The following is a 23,262-nucleotide window of genomic DNA, read 5'->3' on the forward strand; positions in this document are numbered from 1 at the left end:
TACCCCTTTTTTCAACACAAATATTGTAAGTCCTTCCATTACCTAAAGTTTTCAGACACACCATTTTTTTCTACCGTTGGAACACATTTTTTTAAAACAACTTCGTCGGGGCCGGGCATGTGATTAAATTTTGGGGTGTCAAAAGGAGAATAATAAAGCGCTGTCGAACTTTCCGTGGTGTGGACGAACCCGCCAGACTTCCCTCGAGTACTCCTCAGGATACCCCTGGTTGAAAACCACGGATGTAGACCAAGGCTGGGAGACTAACTTATATAAAAGTAGCACGAGCTTTAGTGGGCAAAACCCGCTTCCTCAGAGGTGCGGAGAAAAGGAGGGACCCTCGCCAGTTATAACAGAGCACCTGGCTGTTGTGCGGGTGCTAACGAGGCTAATTAAGCGGGCGGGAAGCAGACCATACGTAATAAAAAGGCATCAGGTTCACTGGCCCACACGACCCGGTCGAATACATTTTGCCTTTGAGTTGTGAAGGGCTCAGCGCCCCCGGCGTGCCCGGTTCTGAGCCGAGTTGCCGGAGCAACCTCGGCCTCTCGTGCTCCCCCGGCCTCTTCCCCCACCTTTTCTGGGAGCACGCTCAGAGCCGGAGGGTCCCTGCGGCTCCTCCCCGCTCACCAGTGTGTCCTGTTTTCTGAGGTGCCCCACCAGTGGGTGCTGGTGCGGCCATCTGGGAAAAGACTCCAATTAGCAGCGTGTCCGCAGCTAGGTTTGTGTGGCTGTGGGTGGTGCACATCCGCCCGCGCCGTGGTGCACAGAACAAAATTTATTCTGCACGTTGATGGAAAAACTACACCCATGGATGGAAAAGACAAGAGGGAACATTGCCCCTCACTCTATTTGGAGCTGGGATGTATGTCCTCCCTCCCACTGCTGCCTACTTGTGGGGCTGGCCTGAGATTCCCCCCCCCCACACACACACACAGGACTGGTATGAGATCCCCTATTGGCTGCCCATGCATGGTACTTGTCCAAGACCCCCTACCGCCCACCCACAGCTGGCTTGAGTGGCTCTTGTGACTGCCCCTCAGCTGGGGTGGGGGCTGGTGTTGCTTACACCCTCCGCCCCACATTCCTCCCTGCCCCCCTAGGAGTCACCCCCCCACTTTTTTGGGCAAAACTGAGCCTGGGTCCCATTGGCTCCTGATGGACAAGAACAAAACAGGGCAGAGTTTTGCCAAAAAAGCCAGGCCAGGGCCAGTCCTGGCCCCACGGGGAGGGGGGGTCCCCCTCACCCTCATTTGCGTGTGTCCGCTTCTGCAGCCGCGCAATTTCCCGACCCCACAGCAGCGCGCTCAGTTTGCATGGGAAATTTTATTGTCCTTTGAAACAGCGAGATCTCAGAGACGCACGCCCAGGCCGGGGTTGTGGGGCTGGCGGTCGCTACAAGCGGAGGGAAAACCCAGCTGGGTATCTTCTGGCTCCCCTATGCTCCAAGTCCCTCCAGAGTGTGGAACTTGTGTGCACCCACAACCCTGGTTGGTCCCACTTGCAAGTCCAAACCGGCACCGGTAGATCAGCCGGTAATCGCAGATCACCCCCACCCTGGCGTCTGAGCAAAACCAAGCTCCCAACAGCCTCAACGTGGCCCCCAAACACCGCCAGGGCATCCTTGAAACGCTCGCCGTGGGTTTGGGCCGCGGTGGGGAAGCAACAGGAGGAGGCGGCGGGCTATGCTCGGAGACATGCGCTGCGTTCGGAGCGAAAGCGGCCGGCCGGCGGAGCAGCGACATTCGCCACAGGTAAGCTGCAAAGCGCAAAAACGGGGGCCCCATGGTTTACGCCGCCCCAGCCCCCTGTGCGGTGGGGCAGCCGGAGACCCAGCAGACTACTGCCCGGGTGAGGGATGTAAATTGGGTGCAAGTGGGGAAATATGAATTTTTAACAGAGAGCGCTTTTCTCCCAAGCGTGTGTTGGGCACTTGAGGGTTTTTTTGTTTGTTTTTTTTAAAGTGACCCACCGCAATAATTCATTTAATCTCCAGTGGGTCTTTTGGTCCAGCGGCCAGGTCTCTAGACTTCCAGGGCAGACCGGGAAGATGGGGGGGGGGGGGATTTTAACCCCCCTTACCCCTCAAGCGCATTTGCAGATCCCCTGCGGGAACGGGCCGGCTCAGTTGCACAGCGTGAGGGAGGAGCCCACGTAGAAGAGCCACAGGAAAGGGAAGATTTTCTCAGCGAAGGCGGCCGTGAAGGTGAAGAGGGGGGCCATGTTGTCAGCATTGTAGAACGCCACCCACCCGCCCTCGTAGTCCAGGTAGACGCCGATTTTCCGGGGCCTCTCACCCGGGGTCAGGGGCGTCTCGGGGGAGGTGAATGCCTGGTACTGGTCCCAGTTCTTGCCCTTCCAGTTCAGCCCCACCGCCCAGATCCCCTCCTCGGGGGTGAACTCCACCTTCTCCTTCCGCCGCACCGACTCCCGCGCCGCCCCCAGGACCCAACTGTCCCCGTCCCCCACCTCCACCTCCCAGTAGTGCCGGCCCGTGGTGAAGCCCTCGGCCCCCAGCACGCAGAAGGAGGCGTCGAAGCGTTTCGGGCTGGGCGGCACGTCCTGGGGGGCGCTCCTCAGCCGCACGCTCCGCCGGTCCTCCGACAGCGTCAGGTAGGGGTTGGCCGTGTCCGGGTCGAGCGTGATATCCGCTAGGGAGAGGGAGAGGGGTTCAACAGCCGGGCGCGTCCCCCCGCCCCAAACCACCCGGCCGCAGCTTCCGAACCCCGAGAGAAAACAGGCGATTCCGGTAGGGATTCAGGAGAAAGCTGGGGATGGCTGATTTTTCTGTGGGTCAGCCGCCCCCCCCCCCCCAAGCCCCCAAAAAGGTTCCCTGCAGTTTATCCAAAAGGGAAAGGTTTTGGCTGCACCCCGGTGAGTCAGGGTGCCATGGTGCAACTCCCCACTCGGCCTGGCCTGCCCGTTTGGCCCTGGCAGCCTCAGTTTCCCTCCCTGGCCTTTGCGGAGAAGCTGTTGTGCCGCTGAGCGGAGCTCACCTGTGTCGTTCTCCAGCTCGAAGCGCAGGTTTTCTGGGGGGGGGCGAAAGGAAGGAGAGAGCTGTGAAGTGAATCTCAAGGCCCTTGCACCGCAGCCTGACCTAAAGGGGGGCTGTTGGCGTTCCCCACACGCCAGGCGCTTGCGTGGCCACTCAGGAGTGAATCTAATGCCGCCCCACCAATGTGCAGCCCGCCCCCAGCTCGGTTTGTGCTTCTATGAGTGGTGCACATTAGCACATGCCTTGGTGCACAGAGAAGAAAATTATTCCGCACCAACGTGGGGAAAAATAGCACGTGGCTGGAAAAAAATTCCACAGAGCATTGCGAGCGGCTACTTCATCCTAGCAGTGTCTTCAAATTACCAGGTGGCAAGACACAGTCCACCCCGCCTCCCCCCCTCCCCCCCGGCCCGCTTCCAAAGGCAGCGCCGACCGGCACGAGGTGGGAAGGGCGAGAGGAAGGACTTTTCCCTTCACCTTTGAATTCCAGCAGCACCTCCTTCAGCACCGCGCTCTTCTGAGAGAAACTTCGGAGCCGCTTCTCCAGCTCCGCGAAGCCAGGCGTCGGCTTGGGGGCCAGCCAGTTCTCGCTGCTGGGGGGGGGGGGGGAAGAGGGGGAGGGATCAGAATAACGAGCAAGGGGCCCCCCCCAATCTCAGAGGGCCGTGGTGGGTGAGCTGCAGCCTGCACACCCCCTCCCCAATTCACGGCACTCAGGGGAGGAGTAGGCAGTGCACAAGAGGCGCATGGATTGGGGGGGGGGGGGGGGGGGTCCGCGGGCCACCGGCTGCCCACCCACCGGGTCAGAAAAGGGGCCCAGAAAACATGGGCGCACGCAGGATCTGAGCTCTGCAGCTTGGGGCCATCCCGGGTTATCGTCCCTGTGGTCACCCCATGTGCGTGCCTCAGTTTCCCCGGGTGCTGCACCAATCCTGAGACGGGGAAGGGAATTCCGGGGGTGGTCCCTGCTGAGGGGAGGCTGCCTCAGCCTGGCATGTTCACAATGGTAATCTGAGCTGGGGGTTTGGGGGGTGCAACCAGGTGACCCCTTGTTTCAGGACAAAGGAAGGGGGGCTGGGACTGGTTGTGAGTGGGGTTACTGAGTCTCAGCTGGCTTAGGATACAGGCTGGGGGCCCAGGGTCCTGCTACCAGCACGTCACACACCAGGCTTGCGTGTTCCATGCCATTTCTAAGCACAGGACTTACCCGATCCCACCGCTGCCACCATCCTAGAGAGGAAGAGAAAGTAGAGGCCGTCAGTGGATGCTGGACACTCGCTTTCCTGTTCCGAGGGCGGCAGCCGCTTCTGGCTCCCTCCAGCCAGGATGCTGGCTCTCGGCAGCCTCGCGAAGGGCCAAGCCTGCTGAGCAAGTCCATCCCTTCCGGCCTCGGTTTCCCTACCCGCACACCAAGGCTAGGGCTTTCCCTCCTCGTCTCACAGCTCCGCTCGTTTGCAGAGGGATGCCGCAGGACTGGGGAGAAGGCATCTCTGGGCATGTCCCCAGCTCCGGCATTGGGCCTAGACACCTCCCCCACTCTTCCCGCCTCCCCCCCCGGTCCACAGAAGATATCCTCCTTGCTGGAGCTGCATCCTGTCTCCACAGCTCCCATTGGCTGGGAATCGCAGCCAATGGGAGCTGCGGAGGGGCTGCCTGTCAGTGAGCATGGGTAACATGAGACAGATATTTCCCCCAGATAAGTGCCCTGCACCCCAAAGGGGAGCTGCCCCAGATAAGTGCCCTGCACCCCAATCTCCTGCCCCAGCCCCTCCATGACCCTAGCTCCCTCCTAGACCCCACACCCCAACCCTGAGCTCTCTCCTGCCCCCTAACTCCTGCCCCGCCATCACAACCGCCTGCCCTGTGCCCCCCTCCTACACTTCCCCAGCCCCACCCCAGAGCCAGCACCCCCAAGCCAGACCCCCAAGCCCCCTACCACACTCCAAACCCCTCGCCCCACCCCTGCCACAGATCATTCATGTGCAGAATAAATTTTGGGACGTGCACCACTCTGGCCGCGGTTCACCTCGCGGTGCACGTCATAAAAGTAATTCCGCACAGGACTTTTTTTTTTTTTAAAGGAACCCTGTAACCTAACAAGTAGATCAGTTAGGGTCAGACCAGGCCTACGTGAAAAGGGGGCTGCGTTCACACGGGATTCGCGCACCAGCGTCACGCAAGACGGACTCGGTGGGTTTCCACCCCCCCGTCCTACTTAAGCGCAAAGCCGTTGCACGGACCTAATAACCTGGCTACCCTCTGTCCCATGAGTTTTTTAAAGGACTCTTCCCCCAACTTGGAGATGCCGCAGACGTTTTTAACGCACGGAAGCTCACCCGTTTCCTCGTTGGTAACAAAGCGCTTTGGAATAAATCCCACCCCGGAATAAAATTGCCCCAAACAAATCCATTTTTGTTGAAAAGTGTTCCTTACTGTGAAAAGGGGACATGATCAGCTGATTTAAAACCCACAAATGTACAGGTTTCTGGGGGACAAAGTTTGACCTTCTCCAGGTAGCACCTAGGTACGGTACTCGCCAATTATAGTGCAAATTCTGCGCCCTCGACTCCCGCAGGGAATGGTTCACGACAGATTCCTGTCGAGTGAAGGCATTTGTAGTGGACTCCTAGGTCCTCCTCCAAGCTCTGGAAGAGCCGCCGGGTCTTTAGACGGGGCAGCTGGGAGTCAGAACGCCTGGCTTTTAATCCCACCGCTGCCACCAACTTGCTTTGCAACTCATCCCTCGCACACCGCCTCCGTCCCATCGGCAAGGTAGTCACCCGCCAGCGTGTCTCACCTGCGGAGGCTGCCCTGCTGCCTGTTCCCCCGCCGCCTGCTCCCCCGCCGCCTCGCCTCCCTTCTCGGTGATCAGTTTATCGATGTGGGAAATTTCTTCCGAGAGCTTGGAGACGCTCTCGTCCCGTCTCTGGACGATGTCTCCGTCGAGAGCCTCCAGCCGGGACAGCAAGAACTGCTCCTTCTCCTCCAGGAAGCCCCGCAGGTCCTTACACTCCGATAGGATCTTCTGCCGCTCGGCTTCGGTCTGTTTCTGCAACGACAGAGGGGGGAGGGACCCGGGGCCGACTTCTAAACAGCTTCCCGGCAAGCGGAAATTCTTTGAAGAGAAAAGACGGGGCAGGGCGTGGGTGTGACCGCCACCCACCAAGGATCCTAAATCTTCCTTTAGGAGTCGCTCACTGTCCCCCGCTCTCTGCATTCTGGGCCCCAAAATCGGAGGTTGACTTTCGACGGGGTTTTTTGCCCTCAAAGTAGCACAGGAAGAATTGAAAATGACCATGATTAAGGGCAACCTGGGTCTGCAAATAGCCTGAAACCGTCTCTCCCGGAGACACGAACTAGCACAACCGCGTTAACTCTGAAACCTACTGACGGCAATAGCCCGATAGCGGTTTTCAAGTCTCTAAAAGGGTGTTACAAGGAGGAGGGAGAAAACTGGTTCTGAGGACAGGACAAGAAGCAAGGTTGGACACGAGGAAAAACTTCCTGCCTGTCCAGGAGGTGACACATTGCCTAGGGAGGTTGTGGAGTCTCCACCCCTGGAGATATTGAAGAGCAGGTCGGACAGACGCCTGTCAGGGATGATCTAGACGGTGCTGGGTCCTGCCGTGCGGGCAGGGGACGGGACTCGATGACCTCTCGAGGTCCCTTCTTGGTCTAGCGCGCTAGGAGTCTGGGATAAGCTAGAACTCATCCTGGGTCCATGTTTTACCACCGATCGACACAAGGGACCTTTTTACGAAGCGGATTCATCAGCCGCACAGAGGATTTCCTTGGGCGATGGCGAGATCGGGAGAGACCAGAAACCCACCCCGAAGTTGGGAGCGCCCCACGACTCGGCCAGATGACCAGCCCCGTTGGGAGCAACAAACCTCGTCTCCCTGGCCTAAGCCAAACCCACCAAGCCCACGTTCTCTCCCCCCACCAACCCCGGAGAAACGGGTCCCGCGTGGGAACCTACCAGCAACTCCTCGCTCTTCTTCTCCTCGTTGGCTTTGGCTTCCTCCCGGTCTTTCCTCAGCCCGGCCAGCTGCTCTTGCGGCGCCTCCTGGAAGAAGCAAGACGGGTGTTTGTTGGGAGGGTCTCGCCACGAAGTCCCCAGCGTGGGGGACCTGGTTTTGCCGGCAGACCAGCAAACCGTCAACGGCGGCTGCTTCCAAGAACGTGCGGCGAATCCTGCAGCAGGGAGTCACAGAACCTGAGACCCGGGAAGGGGCATCGGGTCCTGTCGCCAGCCCTCACTGCAGGACCCAGCACCGTCTACACCGGTGTGCCGCAAAGAACAGAGTTCAACAGGGCCACTCTTAAAGGGGCAGGTGACTTTTTTCCCCCCTTCTTCTTTTCCACTCAACAACTTTTCCCTGGCCTTTTTTGTTTTGTTTTCTTGGCTCAACAAAAAATCCTCGGTGTGCCCCAGAAAAAAAAAAGATTTGGTGTTCTTAAAAAGTCTTAAAAGTCTGTCTTAAAAAGTTTAAGAAACACTGCTCTAGACCAGCCCTGACAGGCGTCTGTCCAACCTGCTCTCCAATATCTCCAGGGACGGAGACTCCACCACCCCCTGGACAATTTATTCTAGTGTTTCACCACCTGGACAGGCAAGTTTTTCCTGATGTCCCAAACTTTGGCTTAGAACACGGGTGGACAATACTTTTGACGGGGGCCACGCCAAGATGTTGGAAAGTGGCTGAGAGCCGCATTCTTGCAGGATATTAATGGAGGGTCTGGGGTGGAGGTGGGGTGCAGAAGGGAACGTGCGGAAAGAGTTTGGGGCACAGGAGGAAGAACGGGGTCTGGGCGGGAGTTTGGGTGAAATAGGTTGTGATCTAGGGGCGGAGGTGAAGGGTTTTGGGACGTGAACTCGGGTAGGGGGGGTTGTGATCGGGGCAGAGGATTGGGGGCAGATCTGGGAGGGGTGTGGGTACAGAAGCGGGCAGAGGGTTTGGTTATGGGGGGGCAGAAATTTGAGGCAGACTGACTCTCTGGTGCAGTTGGGTACCGTCCGCAAACTTTGCCACCTTCCTGTTTACCCCTTTTCGCCAGAGCATTTAGAAACAGGTTGACTAGGACTGGTCCCGATTCAACTGATTTCTCGTTTCGCACGCAGAAACGCGATTCTTGTGGCACCGGCGTGCCGGGGTGTTTTTACAGCGCGTCGTGGGTAAGGCAGCCCAGAAAGAAAAAAAAAGCGTGAGAATCCCCCATCTACACCGTCCCGGCCAGTTTGCAGATAGTGTGGATTTCAAACCCGGCCTTCGGGAGCTAGCCAGTTACAAAGTGCTTCCCTAATTTTGGGCCAAACCTCCCACGCTGCAAATTAAATCCCTTTTTTGCCTGGCTTTCAGTGGGCACAGAGCAGAATTCATCACCGTCCTCCTTATGTTCTCAAGTTCTTTCTGGGAACCAACGGTCGAGGAAGGAGTCCGGCAGAAAGGGATCTAGGGGTCAGAGTGGACCACACGCTAAATAGGAGTCCACAGTGTGATGCTGTTGCAAAAAAAGCCAACAGGATTCTGGGCGGCATGAACAGGTGTGTGGAGAGCAAGACACGAGGAGTCCTTCCGATCAGGCCTCCGTTGGAGGAGTGTGTCCGGTTCTGGGCACCGCATTTCAGGAGAGAGGTGGAAAAACTCCACTCTTACAGCCTGCGGATCCCCTCAAATTCTCGCAAGCGCCTGCTTCGGGTGCGGCCGCGCCCAGAACCCGCCTGGTTTCCAAGGGCCGGCGCGTCCCGTGTGTGTGTGTTTGTACGGCGCCGTCTGCAAGTACGAAGAGGCGGGAGGGGAAACACGGCGGTGAAAACGGGAGTCACATGGAGGGACGGGATTTCTGAGGCCAGAAAGTTAGTTTGGGGGATCTAAACTGGGATGTATAGAGCAGCCGGACGGGCCCAGCAGCAGCCAACCCCAGGAACCCCAGAGGGCACCCAAACAGGTACCTTCCTTGTCACCCAAACAGAGGTTATGGACACCATCCCTTACCCATCCTGGCCAATAGTCATGGACGGACCTAACCTCCATGAATCTAGCACTTTTTTTGAATCCTGTTCAAGTCTTAGTCCTCACTGCATCCTCTGGCGAGGAGTTCCACAGGTGAACGGTGCACTGCGTGAAGAAAAAACTTGAAACTTGCTGCCTGTTTGTTTCATTGGGTGACCCCGCTTTCTCGTTATAAAAAGGGATAAACAACACCTCCACGTTCACTTTCTCCACTCCAGTCATGAGTTGAGAGACCTCAACCTCCCCCCCGAGTCGTTTTCAAGCTGAAAAATCCCCATCTTTTTAATCTCTCTTCGTATGGCCCCCTCCTCGTTTCTGTTGCTCTTTTCTGAACCTTTTGCAAGGCCAAGAGATCTTTTCCGGAGACGAGACGCCCACATCTTGCCGTGGGTGTTCCGTGGATTTATACAGAGGCGAGGAGAGATTTTCGGTCTTATTCCCTGTCCCTTTCCTAATGACTCAAATGTTGACTTCACTGTGGGTTGTCAGAGCTCCCTCCCCCCTGGGACTCCGAGCGCACAAGACCCAAAGGACGCCGAACCGCGAGGCAGATCACCTGCCTCCTGCAATCGCCGGCGCGCCTCCGGGACGGCCGATTTTGTCTCGGAGGGGCCGGCCGCGTTAGCCTGTGGCTGCAAAAACAACGCAGAGGTGCCGCCTTCGAGACTAGCGCAGCAGTGTCACGGAAGCGGCTGCCCTAATAAAATTGTGCGTTGCTACAAAAGATGCTGCATTTCGATGCCTGCTCCTGCCCACCATGACCCACCAGCCCCCCCACCTGTTCCTGCATCCTCCCTCCCACCCAGACTCCACACCCCAAGCCCCCTTCCCCCACACAGAACCCCTTGAAAGCGCCACAGGACTCCTGGGTTTTGCACATACAGGCAGGACGCCGGGCTAGATGGGCCTGGCCGTTCCTAGGGTAGGTTTGACACTCCCTCCCGGGCACCCGGCATCGGGACCCCAGGCTGGACGGGCCTTCAGCCTGGCCCAGCCGGACCGTTCCTAGCCTCGGTTCTTACATCCCCACCGGGTGCTGGCCGCAGTCAGCAGCCGGGACGCCAGGCTAGATGGGCCTTTGCCGGGCTGTTTCTAGTCTCGGTTCTCACACCCCCTCCCGGGCACCGGGCCTTGGCCGCAGTCAGCAGCCGGGACGCCAGGCTACATGGGCCTTCGCTGGGCCGTTCCTAGCCTCGGTTCTCACACCCCCTCCCGGGCACCGGGCCTTGGCCGCTATCGGCAGCCGGGACGCCAGGCTAGATAGGCCTTTGCCCGGCTATTCCTAGCCTCGGTTCTCACACCCCCTCCCGGGCACCGGGCCTTGGCCGCTATCGGCAGCCGGGACGCCAGGCTAGATAGGCCTTTGCCCGGCTATTCCTAGCCTCGGTTCTCACACCCCCTCCCGGGCACCGGCCCCTGGCCGCAGTCAGCAGCCGGGACGCCAGGCTAGATGGGCCTTCGCCGGGCCGTTCCTAGCCTCGGTTCTCACACCCCCTCCCGGGCACCGGCCCCTGGCCGCAGTCAACAGCCGGGACGCCAGGCTAGATGGGCCTTCGCCGGGCCGTTCCTAGGCTTGGTTCTCACACCCCCTCCCAGGCACCGGGCCTTGGCCGCTATCAGCAGCCGGGACGCCGGGCTAGATGGGCCTTCGCCGGGCCGTTCCTAGCCTCGGTTCTCACACCCCCTCCGGGACGCCCGGCCACCCCCAAGGTCGTTGCCAGCCCCCCGGTCCTACCTGGTAGCCCCGGGCGGCCTCTTCGGCGGGCACCACCCGGTGGGCGCGGTGCTCCCAGGACAGGTGGCACACCAGGCACACGGGCCGCTGGTCCTCCAGGCAGAAGAGCTTGAGGGGCTCGCCGTGGCGAGGGCACAGCCCCCCGGCCGCCCCCGGCCCCTCGGCGCCCCGCAGCAGCTCCACCACGTTGCCCAGCTGGCGGTTGGGGCGGAAGAGGTGCTGGGCCGCCGGCTCCCGGCACTGCGGGCAGCAGAGGCCGCGCTGCGCCTCCTCCCAGCAGCGGGTGAGGCAGGCCCGGCAGAAGTTGTGCCCGCACTCCGCCAGCATCACCGGCTCCCGCAGGTAGCCCAGGCACACGGGGCAGCTCAGCTCCGCCCGCAGGCTGCGCGCCGCCTCGCCCGCGCCCTCCATGCTCCGGCGCGCAAGAGCGCAGCGCGCAGGGAGAGGCCGGAGAGGCGCAGGAAGCGCGCAGGGAGGAAAAACGTCAGGCCGGGAGGCCGGGCTTGGCCTGGCTCCTCCCGCCGTGGGGAGGGCCGGGGGCCTGGCTCCCCGCCCCCTGCTCGCCGCCAGGGCAGCGGGGCGCAGTGGTTAGCGCCGCAGGGGGGCCGGGACGCCTGGGTCCCCTCCGCCGCTGGGGGAGTGCGGCGCAGTGGTTAGCGCCGCAGGAGGGGGGCGGGGATGCCTGGCTCAGTGGTTAGAGCAGCAAGGGGCCGGGACGCCTGGGTTCCCTCCGCCCCCGGGGCAGTAGGGCGCAGTGGTTAGCGCCGCAGGAGGGGGGCGGGGATGCCTGGCTCAGTGGTTAGAGCAGCAAGGGGCCGGGACGCCTGGGTTCCCTCCGCCCCCGGGGCAGTAGGGCGCAGTGGTTAGCGCCGCAGGAGGGGGGCGGGGATGCCTGGCTCAGTGGTTAGAGCAGCAAGGGGCCGGGACGCCTGGGTTCCCTCCGCCCCCGGGGCAGTAGGGCGCAGTGGTTAGCGCCGCAGGAGGGGGGCGGGGATGCCTGGCTCAGTGGTTAGAGCAGCAAGGGGCCGGGACGCCTGGGTTCCCTCCGCCCCCGGGGCAGTGGGGCACAGTGGTTAGAGCCGCAGGGGGCCTGGACGTCTGACTCAGTGGTTAGGCCCCGCCCCCCGCCGCTGGGGTTGGGGGGGTCCAGTGGTTAGAGCTGCAAGGGGCTAGCACGCCTGGACTTCCTCCGCCGCTGGGGTAGGGGGGCGCAGTGGTTAGAGCAATACGGGGTCGGGGGGCCTGGAGTCTCTCCCTGGCTCTGGGGCAGGGAAGAGGGGCTCTGTGGTTAGCTCGGGCGGGGGGGGGGGGCAGGGAGTCAGGACTCCTGAGGTCTCTCCCCTGCGTGGGAAGGGAAGGGAGGTTTAGTGGTTAGAGCGGTGCGGGAGGCAGGGAGGCAGGGCGCCTGGGCCCCCTCCCTGGCTGTGCGAGGGGAGTGGGGCTTAGTGGTTAGAGCAATAGGGGGCAGAGAGGCAGGATTCCTGGGTCCCCTCCCCAGCCCTGGGAGGGCAGAGGGAGTTAGTGGTTAGAGCCGAGGGATCTGTGTCATCCATCGTGCTATGACTTTGGGACAGGGCCCGTCCCCGTTCGTGGCCTCAGTTTACCGATCTGTAAGGCCCCCACCCTGACCCCTCTCTGCAAGGGCGGTTATTTTGGGTTGGCAACTTGTAAAAAAAATACCCTCAGATGGAGGAGGAGGAGGAGGAATGGGGAGGGGAAGCAACAGACACACAGAGTCCTCTGGAGGGAGGAATCGGCCCCGCAATGCCACTTGGGAGTCATGGGGGGGGGATAAATGCCCCACGGGTGTAAGTCAGCCTCCGTGGCTGGGACTCGGGCCAGACCCTCCACGGGTGTCAATGGGCCTCGCTCCCTGGCACTCAGTGGGGGCCCAGATCCCCCGGGTGGCGGGGGGGGGGGGGGGGGGAAGCCGGCTAGCGCGGGGGCTGAATTCACACCCGCTTGGGATCCGGCCCGCGGGCCGCCCCCGGCCCCTCGCGGCAATACGGGCGGGCAGCGCCGGGCGTGGGACGCGCCTCCTGGCCGGATCCTGCCCTGTCCCGGCAGCGCCGCGGCGCCCCCTAGCGGGCCGGATCCTGCCCTGCCCCGACAGCGCCGCGGCGCCCCCTAGCGGGCCGGATCCTGCCCTGCCCAGGCAGCGCCGCGGCGCCCCCTAGCGGGCCGGATCCTGCCCTGTCCCGGCAGCGCCGCGGCGCCCCCTAGCGGGCCGGATCCTGCCCTGCCCCGACAGCGCCGCGGCGCCCCCTAGCGGGCCGGATCCTGCCCTGCCCAGGCAGCGCCGCGGCGCCCCCTAGCGGGCCGGATCCTGCCCTGCCCCGACAGCGCCGCGGCGCCCCCTAGCGGGCCGGATCCTGCCCTGCCCAGGCAGCGCCGCGGCGCCCCCTAGCGGGCCGGATCCTGCCCTGTCCCGGCAGCACCGCGGCGCCCCCTAGCGGGCCGGATCCTGCCCTGCCCCGGCAGCACCGCGGCGCCCCCTAGCGGGCCGGATCCTGCCCTGCCCCGGCAGCGCCGCGGCGCCCCCTAGCGGGCCGGATCCTGCCCTGCCCCGGCAGCGCCGCGGCGCCCCCTAGCGGGCCGGATCCTGCCCTGCCCCGGCAGCGCCGCGGCGCCCCCTAGCGGGCCGGATCCTGCCCTGCTCCCGGCAGCACCGCGGCGCCCCCTAGCGGGCCGGATCCTGCCCTGCCCCAGCAGCGCCGCGGCGCCCCCTAGCGGGCCGGATCCTGCCCTGTCCCGGCAGCGCCGCGGCGCCCCCTAGCGGGCCGGATCCTGCCCTGCCCCGGCAGCGCCGCGGCGCCCCCTAGCGGGCCGGATCCTGCCCTGCCCCGGCAGCGCCGCGGCGCCTCCTAGCGGGCCGGATCCTGCCCTGTCCCGGCAGCACCGCGGCGCCCCCTAGCGGGCCGGATTCTGCCTTCCCCGGGGCTACGCAGCGGCGCCCGCGGGCCGGACCCTGCCCTGTCCCGGCGCCCGCGGGCCGGACCCGGCCCTGCTCCGGCAGCACCGCGGCGCCCCCTAGCGGACTCGCCGCGGCGCGGCTGCCGGCGCTGGTGCCACCAGAGGGCCCTGGTGCCGGCTCCGGGCAGGCTCCGGCTGCTGCCTTCGCTTGCTCCTTCCTCGGCGTCCCCCCCCCTTTGGCTCAGGATATCAGGGGGATGAGCTTCCTGGGTCAGGCGCCGAGCGCCCGCCGCCGCGTCCAGAGTGACCCCCCGAGCCGGCCCTGCGCCTCCTGCGACGCGGGGGGCTCCCCCCGGATCCCACCCCGGCCCCGACCGGCCCCGCTCCCAGCTGGAGCCTGCAGGTGAGAGAGGGGAAGAGTCGGTGCTTAAACATGGCTCCCTCTTGCCTCCCCCGCCCCCCCAATTTTTGCCCCCCTCCCGGGCACCCTCCCCGAAGTTAACACCCCCCCCACTGCAAGAGAAACCACCGGAGAAACTAGCCAACAGCCCCAAGTTCACGAGCTGGGGGGCGCCAGCCACCGCCTGATGCATAACAGAAAAAGAGGGGGGTGGAAAAAACCCACCCCATGGCCGGGGTTGGGGGGGGGGGTGTTAACAGGGGTTGCCCTCGCTAAAAGTCCACGATCCGTTGCAAAAAACTTGGACGTACAGCGCAACCTCGGAAAGCGGGGAATCCCCCCCCCCTTCCCTGCGTCTGACTTCTGTGGGTGCAAATTGGGGGGTGGGGGGTTTTGGGGTGGTGGCGGTTGTTTTCAAAGAGCCGGGACAATGCATTGTGGGGTTTTGTTGTTCTTGTCGTTGTCCCGGCTCTTTAAAAACAACAACAACGCATCGGTTCCTAGAGGTGTCAGCGACTTTAGTGCGGGAGGGAGGTATCCTTCGGGGTGACTTGGAGGGGGTGTGTGGGGAAGGGTCCCTTAGTTAACTTTTGAGGCCATTCGGGTATCATCCCGGCCTTGTGGCATTTAACTTGCTGAAGGGTAAATAGAGAGCAGGTTTAAAACAAGCCCAAGGCAGTTTCTCTTCACACGCCGCCAACCTGTGGAACTCCTCGCCAGGGGATATTAGGCCAACACAATAACAGGGCTAGATGGATTCATGGAAGTTCACTCTATCAGTGGCAATCCCGTGAGGATTCCCTGTTCTGTTCCCTCCCTCTGGGGCACCTGGCGTTGGCCACCGTGGGCAGACGGGAGGCCGGGCTCGATGGGCCTTTCGTGGCCGTTCGTGTGCTGATCCGGGCTGATGAGTGACCCCGATTTCAGTTCCCGGAGAATCTCTTGCCAGCCGGATTTAAAGGTGGTTTTCAAAACCCGGCTTCCCCAAGCTGGCGGGATCGGGTCTCGCTCTCCAAGCGTCTGCAAAACGACAGCCTGGTTCTCCGACGTAAGAACGGCCCGACGGGGTCAGACCAAAGGTCTATCCCGCCCAGTGTCCTGTCAGCCGACAGTGGCCAACGCCATGTGCCCCAGGGCGCGTGAACCGATCCGGAAATGATCAAGCGCTCATATCTCCAGCCTTGGACAAAGTAGGGACACCGTTCCTTACCTGTCTAATCACCATCGACGGACTTAAGCACCATGAATGTATCTAGTTCTCTTTTAAACCCTGTTACAGTCCTAGCCTGCACAACCTCCTCCGGCGAGGAGTTCCACAGGTTGACTGTTCACTCTGTGAAAAAAAACTTCCTTTTGTTTGTTTTAAACCTGCTGCCTGTTCATTTCATTGGGTGACCCCTAGTCCTTATAATCTGGGAACAAGTCAAGAACTTTTCCTTCTTCACTTTTTCTACACCGTTCACAATTGTATAGCCCTCTCTCCTATCCCCCCTCAGTCTCCTCGTTTCCAAGCTGAAAAGTCCCCGTCTTTTTAATCTCTCTTCCTATGGGTCCTGTTCCAAACCCCTCCGCATTTTCGTCGCCCTTCTCTGAACCTTTTCTAAGGCCGGTGTATCTTTCGGGCGCCTCCGCCCCCCGACTATTAGCGCGCGGTAGGAACGTGTCGTCGCGTGGATCTTCTCTTTGCACCGGCTTCGCCGGGGCGTTTTACGCCACCAGCTGTGAAACTGGGCAAATCGCCGGCTGGGTCGCAGGTGTCTGTGGACCCTGGTGGAGCGCGGAGACGCGGTCGCCGGGCGGAACTTGGCTTGTCCAAAGTCTTTCCGCCCACGCTCCGTTGGCGTTCTGTTCTCGCCTGGGAATCGGTCTCGAAACTCCTGCGAGGGGTTAACGATTAACGACGGCAGAGGGGCGGAGCAACCTCCGGGTCAACAAAGGAGCCGCGATGGGCGGGGGAGGGGGTAAAGCGGCGGATTCACCCCGGCGGGAGGAAAACGAACGCAGTAGAGGACCTAGAAAGCGTGGCCGAGAGAGGATCGCTCTGTGTGCAGCGGCCGTCAAAACAGCCAACCGAACGTGAGGAATCCTTAAAAAAGGGATCGAGAATAAGACCGAGACGCGCTTATCACCCCTGTGTAAATCCAAGAGACGCCCACAGCTTGAATTCTGCGCGTAGCTGTGGGCGCCTCCCCTCCGAAAAGATCTCTTGGCCTTGGAAAAAGTTCAGAGAAGGGCCACAAAACTGCGGAGGGGTTTGGAAGGGGGAAGAGAGATGAAAAAGACGGGGACTTTTCAGCTTAGAAGCCATAGGAGAGAGGTCTGTAAAATCGGGACGGGTGCGGAGAGAGTGAATAAGTCATGCAAGGAAAGTAAGAAAGTAACTAAGTTATGTTTCCACCAGGGGTGTGAACAGGCGGCAGGTTTCAAACAAACCACTGGAAGTTTGGCTTCACCCGGCGCGCGGCCAACCTGTGGAACTCCTCGCCGGAGGGCGTGGTAAAGGCCAGGATTTTTAACAGGCCTTGCAGGGTCTCCCAAAGCCCCAAACACATAGACAGGATAGCTCTGCTCCATTCCCTGTCTGCATCGGGGGCGTGGGCGTCAGCAGCTCCCTCCCTGTGATGCTGGGGGGCGGAGCCTGGGCAGAAGGGGTGGAGCTTGGGGCGGGGCTAGAGGCTTGCCTCCCCCACCTTTAGCTTCCCCCTCCACTCGGGGGCTCACCCACCTTCGTTCTCCTTGCGGGACCGTTCCGATCACCACATGTGGGGTGTGCAGGCTGCTCCCAGGGCCAAGAGGTAAGGGTGGGGCAGAGATGCAGCCGGGGCGGGGGGAGGGGGAGGTAGGGGCGGGAAGAAGGCACCCTCCCCAGCAGGGATGGGAGCAAGACAGCCCACCCCCGGAGGCAGAACCAGGCCACGATCGTCCCTCTGATCTTTTCTCTCCATGGCCGGAATTTTTTTCCCACGTACACGCGGAATAAATTTTGTTCCTTGCGCCGTGGCAGAGACGAATGTGCACCACCAGGAGACCCACGGAACCCAGCTAGGGGCTGGGCCGCACTGGAATTTCCCCCTAGGAGCAGCCGCCCTCGTGTCCAAGCTGAGCTGGGGTGGGGGGGCGCTGTTTGTCATTGCAGATCCCGCCCCTCACCATGGAGCAGTACGTGCTGCTGGACCCGCGCCAGAGGGCCCTGTACCGGGATGTCATGCAGGAGAGCTACGAGACCCTGATGGCCCTTGGTAAACTGTGGTCCCGTTCTGGGGGCGGAGGGAGGGATCGTTCTGGCTCCCTGAAATTTCTGGGGGTTCCACCTCCTGCCCCGAAGCCTGGGGAGACGGGCGAGTGGGGACAGGACAGACACGCCCGAGGGCTACTTTGTAAACCACGTCACAGACCATGAAAAAAGTGTTTCCCTCTCCTCTCCGGCTGCCAGGCCGGCCCCGGGTTTGGGGGGCAGGATGTGTCTATCCCTTGAACGGCCGCTCGGGGGAGAGCATGGAAGTGAGGGCAGGCCGCTGGGGCTCCCTGTAGATTGTTTTTCCACCCTCCCCCCAAGTAGAATGAATTTTCTGCTGCGCACCAATGCGTGGTGCCCAGAACAAAATTTATTCTGCACGCGCAGGATCTGAGGCCAGAGGGAGAGGTGCCGAGGGGGGTCTGAGTGGGGCTGGGCGCTGGGGCAGGAGGGCTGGGGTGGGGCTGGGGTTTGAAGGGCGCAGGGCTGGGACAGAGGGTCGGAGGGGGGTGTGGGCTTTGAGGTGCAAGGGGGGGGGGCCCAAGGTGGCGAGAAGAGCAGCCCCGGGCGATCCCACCGCTGCCACCAATGTGGGAAGTGCTTCAGCCGGAGCTCCAACCTGCTCAAGCACCAGCGGGTGCACACGGGCGAGCGCCCCTACGCCTGCCCGCGCTGATCTTTCTCGTTTTATCGCCCGAGCAGAATTCCCCATTTCCAAGCCTGACCTGCTCTCCCGGCTGGACCGAGGGGACGAGCCGACCGCCCTGGACCTCCACGTACCCCGGGGCGGCCGGGCAGGTGAGTGTCTCCTCCGGAAAGAGGAAGAGCGGGGACCCCGCAGGGCACCCTGCCCTGCCCGCTGCAAGCAGCCCCAACCCTGCCACCTCTCGCATGTTGGCGCAGTCTCCTGGCTGGGATGCAGAGGTGGAATCGGCCCCCTGCTTCGGGGTAGGTTTCTGGGGGGAGATGTGGGGCTGCCGGCCAGGGGATCTCCCTGCCAAGAAAGCGGAAGACCAGAAGTCCAAAGTGCCGGCAGAGCCTTTTCTCCCAGTGTCTCCGTTTCCCCCCCACCCCAGCCCATAATTATACCGATGGGGCACTGCCTTGGTCATACCTTGGTGGGGAAACTGAGGCCCCTCAGGGTCCCATGTGTGGCCTGCGAGACATTTTGTTGCCCGTTGCCCTCGCTCACGACTGCCAGATTCCACCAGTTTCCATTCTCATCTTTTATTCCTACCGGTTGAACCTCCCTAGTCCGGCACTCTCTGGTCCGGCGACCTCCGTGGTCCGGCATGATGTTAGTTCGCCGGCTGTCCACTGAGCATGGGTGTGGCCATGTTTCCTGCCGTCCCATAACGTTCGTTTAAAGACCCCGGCTCTTAGTGCTCTGTGCGGGGAAGGGTTGGTCATGTTAGACCATCTTGACCTCCGTGGTCCGGCGAATTCTCCAGTGCCGGATTAGAGAGGTTCCACCCATATTATTGCAGCAACACCCACAGGCACAGGCCGTGAGGTGTGTGTTGACCATGCACGGCATTGTGGGAGCCGGGCGCTCCTCTGTGCGGGGAATGGTTGGTCATGCTAGACCATCCTGACCTCCGTGGTCCGGCGAATTCTCCTGTGCCGGATTAGAGAGGTTCCACCCGTATTATTGCAGCAACACCCACAGGCACAGGCCGCGAGGTGTGTTGACCATGCACGGCATTGTGGGAGCCGGGCGCTCCTCTGTGTGGGGAATGGTTGGTCACGCTAGACCATCTTGACCTCCGTGGTCCGGCGAATTCTCCAGTGCCGGACTAGAGAGGTTCCACCCGTATTATTGCAGCGACACCCACAGGCACAGGCCACGAGGTGTGTGTTGATGACGCACGGCATTCTGGGAGCCGGGCGCTCCTCTTTCGAAAGAGAGTGTCTAGATTACCAGCAACACAGAGAGCCGCTTTTTCGAAAGCGAGTCTAGTCGCGCTTTTTCAAAACAGCACCGTTGGCATGCAGTAGCGCCTTTTTTTTTTTTTTTGAAAGAGCCGTTTGGAAAAAAAGGCGCTTTTCCTCGTGAACCGAGGTTTACCGCGATCGAAAAAACGGCCGCGTTCTTTCGATCGGCTTCCGAAAGACAAGCCGCAGGGGAAGTTTTTCCGAAAAAACTCTAGTCTAGCCACACTCTAAGAGTCTAAAAATCTCCCAACGGGCAAACAAGACCCCGGCTTCTCTCGCTCGGGCAGCTACGCCCGATCGGGGCAAACGTTTTCCGCCAACGCAGGGAATAACTCGTGTGTCTCTCTCCTTGCAGCCGACGGGAAGGAGGAGGAGAAAGCGCCACAAGCGAGCCCGGAGGAAAAAGCCGAGGGGGCCGAGCAGGCCCCCCGCAGCCCCGAAACGGCGGGGGAGAAGCTGCCGGCGGCCGGCGGGGAGAGCCCCAACACCTGCGCCGAGTGCGGCAAAAACTTCAGCCACAAGTCGGCGCTGGCCAAGCACCAGAAGATCCACACGGGCGAGAGGCCGCACGAGTGCCCGGACTGCGGCAAGGCCTTCATCCAGCGCTCGGACCTGACCATCCACCGGCGGGTGCACACCGGGGAGCGGCCCTACGCCTGCCCGGACTGCGGGCGCCGCTTCAGCGTCAGCTCCTCCCTGCTGACCCACCAGCGCACCCACGCGCCCGGCGGGGAGAAACCCAACCGCTGCCCGCAGTGCGGGAAGAGCTTCACCGACCCCAGCGCCCTGGCCCGGCACCAGAAGAGCCACCTGGGCGGGAAGCCGTACGAGTGCGGGGTGTGCGGCAAGGCCTTCGCCTGGAGCTCGCACCTGGAGCGGCACCAGCGCATCCACACTGGGGAGAAGCCCTTCCAGTGCGGGGAGTGCGGCCGGGCCTTCGCCTGGAGCTCGCACCTGGACCGCCACATGCGCACCCACGCCGCGGCGGCGGCGGAGGAGGAGGCGGCCGAGGAGGAGGAAGCCCCGCCCCCCCAGAGATGCGCCGACTGCGGGAAGCGCCTCAACCACCAGACGGACCCGCAGCGCTTCAAGCACAAGGGGACGCAGACCCAAGAGGGCGGCGGCGGTGGCGGGGAGGGGCCCGGCCCGGGTGAGGCGAGTAGCCCCGCGCGATCCCACCGCTGCCACCAATGCGGGAAGTGTTTCAGCCAGAGCTCCAACCTGCTCAAGCACCAGCGGGTCCACACCGGGGAGCGCCCGTACGCCTGCCCGGACTGCGGGCGCCGCTTCCGCTGGGGCTCGGCCCTGGCCAAGCACCGGCGCACCCACGCCCGGGAGACGCCCGCCCCGGCCCCCGAGGCTGGGGGCAAGCCGTACCCCTGCGGGTCCTGCGGGAAGAGCTTCGGCTGGGTGTCGCACCTGGAGCGGCACCGGCGCGTCCACACGGGCGAGAAGCCCTACCGGTGTGGGGAGTGCGGCCGGGCCTTCGCCGTCAGCTCTCACCTGGAGCGGCACCGGCGCATCCACACCGGGGAGCGGCCCTACCCCTGCGGGGACTGCGGGAAGAGTTTCGCCGTCAGCTCCACCCTGCTGGCCCACCGGCGCACCCACGCCGCCCGGGAGGGCCGGCCGCACCCGTGCCCCGACTGCGGCAAAGGCTTCACCGCCGCCGCCGCCCTGGAGCGGCACCGCCGGCTGCACCGGGGCGAGAAGCCCTACCAGTGCGGCGTCTGCGGCAAAGGCTTCGCCTGGAGCTCCCACTACGACCGGCACCGGCTCACCCACACCGGCGAGAAACCCTTCCCCTGCGCCCACTGCGGCAAGCGCTTCGGCCGCAGCTCCCACCGCAACCGGCACCAGCGGGCCCACGCCCCGGCCGGGACCGAGCCCCGCCACGCCTGCCCCGAGTGCGGCAAGACCTTCGGCCTGGGCGCCGCCCTGGCGGCCCACCGCAGACTCCACGCCGCCCGCCCTGCCAGCCCCCTCTCCCTGCTGCCGCCTGCCTGGTGGGAGGCCGAGGGGCGGCCCGGCCCGGCCCCGCCGCCGCCCGAAGAGCCCGGCCCCCGGTTCCCGGGCCCGGCCTGGCCTGGCAAGTCCCTTGCGGCTCCGGGGGCCTGGAGGCCAGGGGAAGGGGAAGCCGGGGCCGCGGACGGCTGGGCCCCGCCGCCTCCTCCCAGCTCCTAACGGGGCGAGAAGGGGAACCCCAGTTTTTGGGAAGGGCCAGAGACAGCTCCGGAGAGGGGGAGACGGGCGGGGTCTTCCCTCAGCCGGGGGAGCCTCGGCCGCCTGGTAGCTGCGCCCCCCCAATGCCATAGAGCTGGGGGGGTCCCCCCGCCCCTCCTGTCCCTGGCAGGAATAAGCGATAGGTGGGAAGGGGGTGGAGGGGAGGGGCAGGAACTAGAAGTCCGGGGAGAGTTTGGAGATTGGGGTGGGTAGGAACCCGAGGGGGTAGCAAACATGGGGGGGTGGTAAGTAGAGGGGGGGGGGTCTGGGAAGCAGAAGGAGATGGCTGTGTATGGAAAGGTGTGTGGTGGGGGGGGTTACATCCTTTGGTACTTTTTCCACCTCGGCTCTGTTGAGGCCTGGGGGGATGGGGGGCAGAGGCTGGGGGGCAGAGAGGAACCGAGAGAGAGAGAGAGCATAGGGGAAGGGGCTCTGCCCCCGGAGTGGAGGCATGGCTTTGTGCGGGGGTTCACCGGTGGAACTCCCTGCTGCTGGAGAGAGGAGCGCCGCGGAGGACCTCGGGGGCTGGGAACCTGCCCAGTTCCAGGTGGATCACTGCCTGCTCATCCCACGGGGAACCGCTCGCTTGTGAGAGAGGCCTGGAAACGCCGGGGCGGGCCTAGGGGCTCCGAGGTCAAACCGCATTCGCTGTGGGGGGGTCCCGCCTACCTGTCCTTCCTCCACAGAGCCTCTGGGCAGCTCGTGCCGACGGCTCCCGCTAGGTTCTGCGTGGCCCACGCCAGCCCCACGGCGCTTCCGAAGGCCGGTCGAGGGTCCCGGCTGGAGACAGGCTGCGTGGGGGGCTAGGAAATCCAGGCCTGGTCTCAGCCGTGCCGGGAGAGGCTGGTCATGGGCTTTTCGGGGGAGCTGAAAAGCTGGTTGGTTGCAGGGGGCAGGTGGGGCGGGGGTGGGGGGGCGTTGGGCCGGGGGTCACCGCAAGGGGAGGGCTGGACTTTGGACGTCTTTGCTTTGGAGGGGAATAAAGTAGATGGTAGTCGAGCCAAACGCCTGGCTGTAGTCCTTCCTCGGAACGGGGGCGAGACGGATGGACGCGGGTCTGTCTGTGCTGCCTTGGGCAGGGGCGGTGGGGATAGTCTTGCCGTGTTTCCTCTGACAGGCCTCAGCGTGCCTCAGTTTCCCCGAGGGGGCGCTGGATCCCCTCGCATTGGGCGGTGGGAATTGTCTTGTCGTGTTTCCTCTGACAGGCCTCAGTTTCCCCGAGGGGGCTGCTGGATCCCATCGCTTTTTACAGAAGCAGGTGGCGGGGATGTTCTTGCCGTGTTTCCTTTGATAAGCCAAGGCGTGCCTCGGTTTCCCCGGGGAGGGTGCTGTAGTGCCGTGGCCAAAGGGGGTTAGCACTGCTCCTGAGGCATTGTAGGGAATGGGGGGGGGGACACACCCCACGCATCCATCTACCACCAAGGCCCCCACATCCCCCCCCCCTCCACTCCTGCACCCTCCCTCCCGTCCTGTCCTTCACCCTCCCACCTCGACCAGCTTCCAGGGCAGCCCGGTAGGGGGGTGGAGGACAAAGGGATGGAGATGGAGCAAGGACCAGCTGAGACACTGTAGAAGGGGGGGCCAGGGGTGTCGGCTCCTGAATCCCATAGGCACTTCGTGGACATGGTTCCCTTTTGTGCGACGGACCCCGGGCTTGGTTTTCTTGCACTAAATAGGAATCTTAGACTGGGAAGGGAACCTCGAGGGGTGGCCGGGTCCTGTCCCCTGCCGTCCCGGCAGGACCAAATACTGTCTAGACCATCCCTGCTAGACATTTATCCAACCTGCTCTTCAATATCCCCAGAGATGGGG

At 62.9% G+C, this 23,262-nt stretch overlaps 2 protein-coding genes across 3 annotated transcripts in view; one reads left to right on the forward strand and one right to left on the reverse strand.

Moving 5' to 3' along the window:
• LOC106732878 (uncharacterized) overlaps positions 1-21,673 on the forward strand; it is a 30,241-nt gene extending 8,568 nt beyond the window's left edge. Inside the window, 6 exon segments of the mRNA XM_075913352.1 lie at positions 1,618-1,754; positions 2,102-2,268; positions 16,234-16,374; positions 17,194-17,296; positions 17,995-18,090; positions 19,583-21,673. Of these exon segments, the coding sequence (XP_075769467.1) occupies positions 1,618-1,754; positions 2,102-2,268; positions 16,234-16,374; positions 17,194-17,296; positions 17,995-18,090; positions 19,583-21,411 (2,473 nt within the window). The 3' untranslated portion in view covers positions 21,412-21,673.
• LOC102450056 (E3 ubiquitin-protein ligase TRIM7-like) lies at positions 1,308-11,237 on the reverse strand. 2 transcript variants are annotated; one of them, XM_075913673.1, is made up of 7 exons: positions 10,745-11,237; positions 6,975-7,061; positions 5,793-6,044; positions 4,203-4,225; positions 3,473-3,585; positions 2,997-3,029; positions 1,308-2,651 (listed from the first exon to the last, which is right to left on the reverse strand). In XM_075913673.1, the coding sequence occupies exons 1-7, from the start codon at positions 11,153-11,155 to the stop codon at positions 2,125-2,127; spliced, it is 1,446 nt and encodes a 481-aa protein (XP_075769788.1). In that variant the 5' UTR covers positions 11,156-11,237; the 3' UTR covers positions 1,308-2,124. The 2 variants fall into 2 exon arrangements, with proteins under 2 accessions (XP_075769788.1, XP_075769787.1); XM_075913672.1 differs by having other exon boundaries at positions 3,473-3,588; positions 10,745-11,236.
• Positions 21,674-23,262: the final 1,589 nt, after the last annotated feature.

Source organism: Pelodiscus sinensis, chromosome 32 (assembly GCF_049634645.1).
Source record: "Pelodiscus sinensis isolate JC-2024 chromosome 32, ASM4963464v1, whole genome shotgun sequence".
In the NCBI taxonomy this organism is placed as follows: Eukaryota; Metazoa; Chordata; order Testudines; family Trionychidae; genus Pelodiscus; species Pelodiscus sinensis.

Excerpts from the sequence above, each read along its gene's own strand:
- LOC102450056 (XM_075913672.1), bottom strand. The coding sequence starts at position 11,155 with ATGGAGGGCGCGGGCGAGGCGGCGCGCAGCCTGCGGGCGGAGCTGAGC. Across the intron at positions 3,030-3,472 it reads GGTGCTGCTGGAATTCAAAG|AAAACCTGCGCTTCGAGCTG; the intron begins GTGAAGGGAAAA and ends GCCCCCCCCCAG. Across the intron at positions 2,652-2,996 it reads CGAGCTGGAGAACGACACAG|CGGATATCACGCTCGACCCG; the intron begins GTGAGCTCCGCT and ends CCCTCTCCCTAG.